Source organism: Chrysochloris asiatica, unplaced genomic scaffold, assembly GCF_000296735.1.
Source record: "Chrysochloris asiatica unplaced genomic scaffold, ChrAsi1.0 scaffold00049, whole genome shotgun sequence".
Lineage (NCBI taxonomy): Eukaryota > Metazoa > Chordata > Mammalia > Afrosoricida > Chrysochloridae > Chrysochloris > Chrysochloris asiatica.
This window is the reverse complement of record NW_006408567.1, coordinates 12,503,503-12,507,354: the sequence shown is the minus strand read 5'-3', so window position 1 is coordinate 12,507,354 and position 3,852 is coordinate 12,503,503. Positions and strand designations below refer to the sequence as shown.

Here is a 3,852-nt window from a genome sequence, read left to right as displayed (position 1 = left end):
GAAAAATGCTGAGCGTGTTCTTCCTTTTTGGTTTTCTGATTCCAGATCTTTGCACATTTTGTTGTAATATTTGGCTTTATCTTCTTGAGCTGATCTTTGACATTTTCTGTTCAGCTCTTATACCTCCTCATTTCTTCTATTTGCTTTAGCATCTCTGTACTGGAGAACAAGTTTCATTGTCTCTTCTGACATCCATTTTCACCTTTTCCTTCTTTCTTGTCTTCTTAATGACTTTTTGCTTTCTTCATGTATCATGTTCTTGATGTCATCCCACAACTCTTTGGTCTTCGGTCTTTAGTGTTTAATGTATCAAATCTGTTCTTCAGATGATCCCTAAATTCAGTTGGGATATATTCAAGGTCATATTTTGGCTCTCATGGACTTGTGAGGATTACTAAGCCTCATTTTTCTCCTGCAGAGCAGCTGGTAGAGTCAAACTACTGACCTTGAGGTTAGCAGCCCAGCTCATAATCCACTAGGCTACCTTAGACAGTTGTCCTAGGTGGTGTCAGAGTCCCTGTTCTAGTTGAGCAAAGCTAAGCTGCCCTAGTATACACCAGGATTTCTTTTCCACAGTGTTTTTGGACATACCCTTCATCTAAGATGTGCTATACTTGACTAAATGTGAAGGTACTGAGAAATGAATAAAACCACTTAAAGCTAATAACCCCCAAGTGGCTCTATATTGAGTTGGAATGTGTCTTAATCAACTTGACCTTTTGTTTTCCAGCAGGAAATGAGGGTAGAAGCCAGCATTTGTCAAATAAAAAAGAAGAAAGAAAGAAAGAAACCTATTTTTGCTTATCAGTGGTCTCAAGTCCAGCTAGATGCACTTTCTAGAACTCAGGGATCTACTTATGGAATTCTAGAACTATTTGGAGACAACATTTACAATTCCTAGGCCTACTACAGGTGTTCTGGGACCGTGACAATAAGGTGATGGGGGAAATGGCACTTTCTACATGCTATTCAGTTTAGGGCAGTGGACAGAGAGGGGCCAAGCTGTCGCATTGGCCCCTTGCAGAGAAGTTCTGTGCATAATGTCACTATAGTCATCCCTAAGAATGCCACACAATAGGGTAGGGTTTCAATTCAAACATACAGAGTTGCTCCTGAGCAGGGGTGGGTAATGTCCTGCCCTTGGCTGTATGTTGCAGCTGTTGTTAAGTGTTGTTGAGTGATTCTAACCCACAGCGACCCTATACAGGGTTTCTGAGGAGTGGCTGGTAAGCTTGAACCACCAATCTTGTGGTTTAAACCACGATGCCACACCAGGACTCCCCATGGGCCATATAAGGTCCTTGAAATTGGTCTGGCCCTGCCAAGGGAATCATAATCCCAGTCTTCATATTAAGAGGGAGTTAATTAAATGCTTGACCAAATATAGCAGGCTAATTTTTAAGTTGATCATTTTGTTTGGCCCACAAATTATATAAATTTTGGCAGAAAAAAGGCTCCCCACCCCTTTCCTGGTGTGGTACTGTAGGATAAGCACTCAACCACAGGATAGGTTTGAACTGCAAGGTTGGTGGTTCAAACCTACCAGCTGCTCCTTGGAAACCCTATACAGGGTGGCTATGAATTGGAACCAACTCAACAGCACTTAACAACAATAACCCCTGCCCTAGAGGAATGTTCCTCTTCCATATGGATAGTCATATAAACCGATGTCATTAACTATGTTGTTGTTGTTAAGTGCCAATCAAGTTCTATTTCGGAGCAGCAGCTGGTGAGCTTGAACCACTGACATTGCAGTTCAAAGCAACTTTTCAGTCCAGCACATTACCCCACAGTGCCACACTAGGACTCCTTCATTAGCTATGGGAGGTGTAATTTTGGGGAGGGTGGTCTATAGGAGGATGCAGATCAGGATGCTTGTGACACCTGAGTTTCATGGACCTAGTGGCCACACAAGTGTCCATCTCTGGGAGAGTGGGCAGAGAAAAGAAGTGGGTGTTTGCCGGGGTACTACCAAATGGTAAGAAGTAAGGGAATCTGGGTACACAGTGCAATAAGAGTGAACCATACAAAAACCAAACCAAATCGCTGCCATTCATTTGATTATGCCTTGTAGTGGCCACGTAGGACAGAGGTGAACTGCCCCAAAGAGTTTCCAAGGATGTCAATCTTTATGGAAGCAGACTGACATGTCTTGAACCATCAACCTTTTGGTTAGTAGCTGAGTGTTTAGCCACTGCACCTGACATAAACAACACAGTGGTGAGAAAAGAAGGGAAAAGACAGAGCAAGACAGATAGCCGCAGAACATTTACTTAAACTGAGATACAAGAACGTCACACAAGGCGCACATATTGGAGCTCGTTCCCATGACCCGTTGTAGACATGGGAGTGCAAGTAGCGAACGAAAATTAAACAGAAGCAATGTAGCAGTTGATCAATGAAGGGAGGGCCCTATGCAGATCAAAGATGACACAGAATGTAAATTTTACCCTGTCACCTGAGATTTAAAAAAATTATATCCATGTGTGTATAGGTACCTGGGTGGTACAAATGGTTTGCACTTAGTTACTAACCCAAAGCTTGGCAGTTTGAACCCACCCTACTGCATTAGAAAGGCCTGGTGATCTACTTTAATAAAGATTGTTGTTGTTAGGTGTTATCAAGTTGATTTTCAACCCATAGTGATCTCATGTGACAGAGTAAGACTGCCCCAATAGGGTTTCTAGGTTGTAATCTTCACAAGAGCAGATATCCTTATCTTTCTCCTGTGGAATCACTGGGTAGCTCAAACCAGTTGCCGCTGAATCCGTTCCAAATCATGGTGATCCCGTATGTGTCAGAGCAGAACTGCACTCTGTAGGGGCTGTAACAGCTATATTTCAGAAACATATTACCAGGCAGTATGAGGGGACTTATCACCAGGTAAACAGAGTACTTAACCAATGTGCCACCAGGGATTCTTTCTGTAAAGATTGCAGCCAGATTAACTGTATGGCACTCGATTCCACTTTGCAACACTTGGGGTCACTCACTATGAGTAAAAATCAACACAATGTCAACAGATTTGTTCCATTTTTTTGGTATATGCATGTGTGCATGTAAGTGTGTGTTTGGCCAATGTGTACTTTTTGATTTCAGGTTGTACTTTTCTTCTTGGAAGTTTGCCCTCTGCATCAGTGAACTCTTGACACCATGATCCTGTCAAATGCCACAGTCATAATGCCCTTTCTGACCAGACTGTGGCCGGAAGTGGTTCCTCAGGGTGGCAACGTGTCTGCCCTAGCCCGTAGGTCCACCAGCAGTGGTGACAGTCGACTGGAGGTGCTCTACATTCTCATTGTGCTTGGCTTCTTTGGCTTCTTCACTCTGGGCATCATGCTGAGTTACATCCGCTCCAAGAAGCTGGAGCACTCCAACGACCCCTTCAACGTGTACATCGAGTCAGACGCCTGGCAGGAGAAGGACAAGGCGTACTTCCAGGCCCGGGTTCTGGAAAGCTACAGAGCATGCTATGTCATTGAGAACCAGCTGGCTGTAGAACAGCCCAATGAATACCTTCCTGAGACGAAGTCTTCCTCCTGAACTCCACAGCTGCTTAAACTGAACAAATCCTACTTGATACACTGATTTTTTCTGATCACATGCCTCTCATACTCTTTATTTTATGGGTCCAATTTTTTTTGTTTGTTTTGTTTTAGCTATTATAAGAGGCAAATGGTAGATTAACAACACTAATTTTCTAAAATGATTTTCCTTCTATCATAATATTCAGTTGTTCTCAGATATTTATCTTTGTCTTGTTAACTTTAGCAGAATCCTGAGATCATGACCTCTGAGAACTGGAGCTATATTTTCTCAACTCCTTTGCAGCTAGGAAAGGCATGTTCTGGC

The 3,852-nt window shown here is 42.9% G+C and overlaps 1 protein-coding gene across 1 annotated transcript; it reads left to right on the top strand.

The window, feature by feature from the left end:
* The first annotated feature begins 3,153 nt into the window (after positions 1-3,153).
* KCNE1 (potassium voltage-gated channel, Isk-related family, member 1) lies at positions 3,154-3,543 on the top strand. Its single transcript, XM_006862554.1, has one exon. The coding sequence runs from the start codon at positions 3,154-3,156 to the stop codon at positions 3,541-3,543; it is 390 nt and encodes a 129-aa protein (XP_006862616.1).
* The last annotated feature ends 309 nt before the right edge of the window (positions 3,544-3,852 follow it).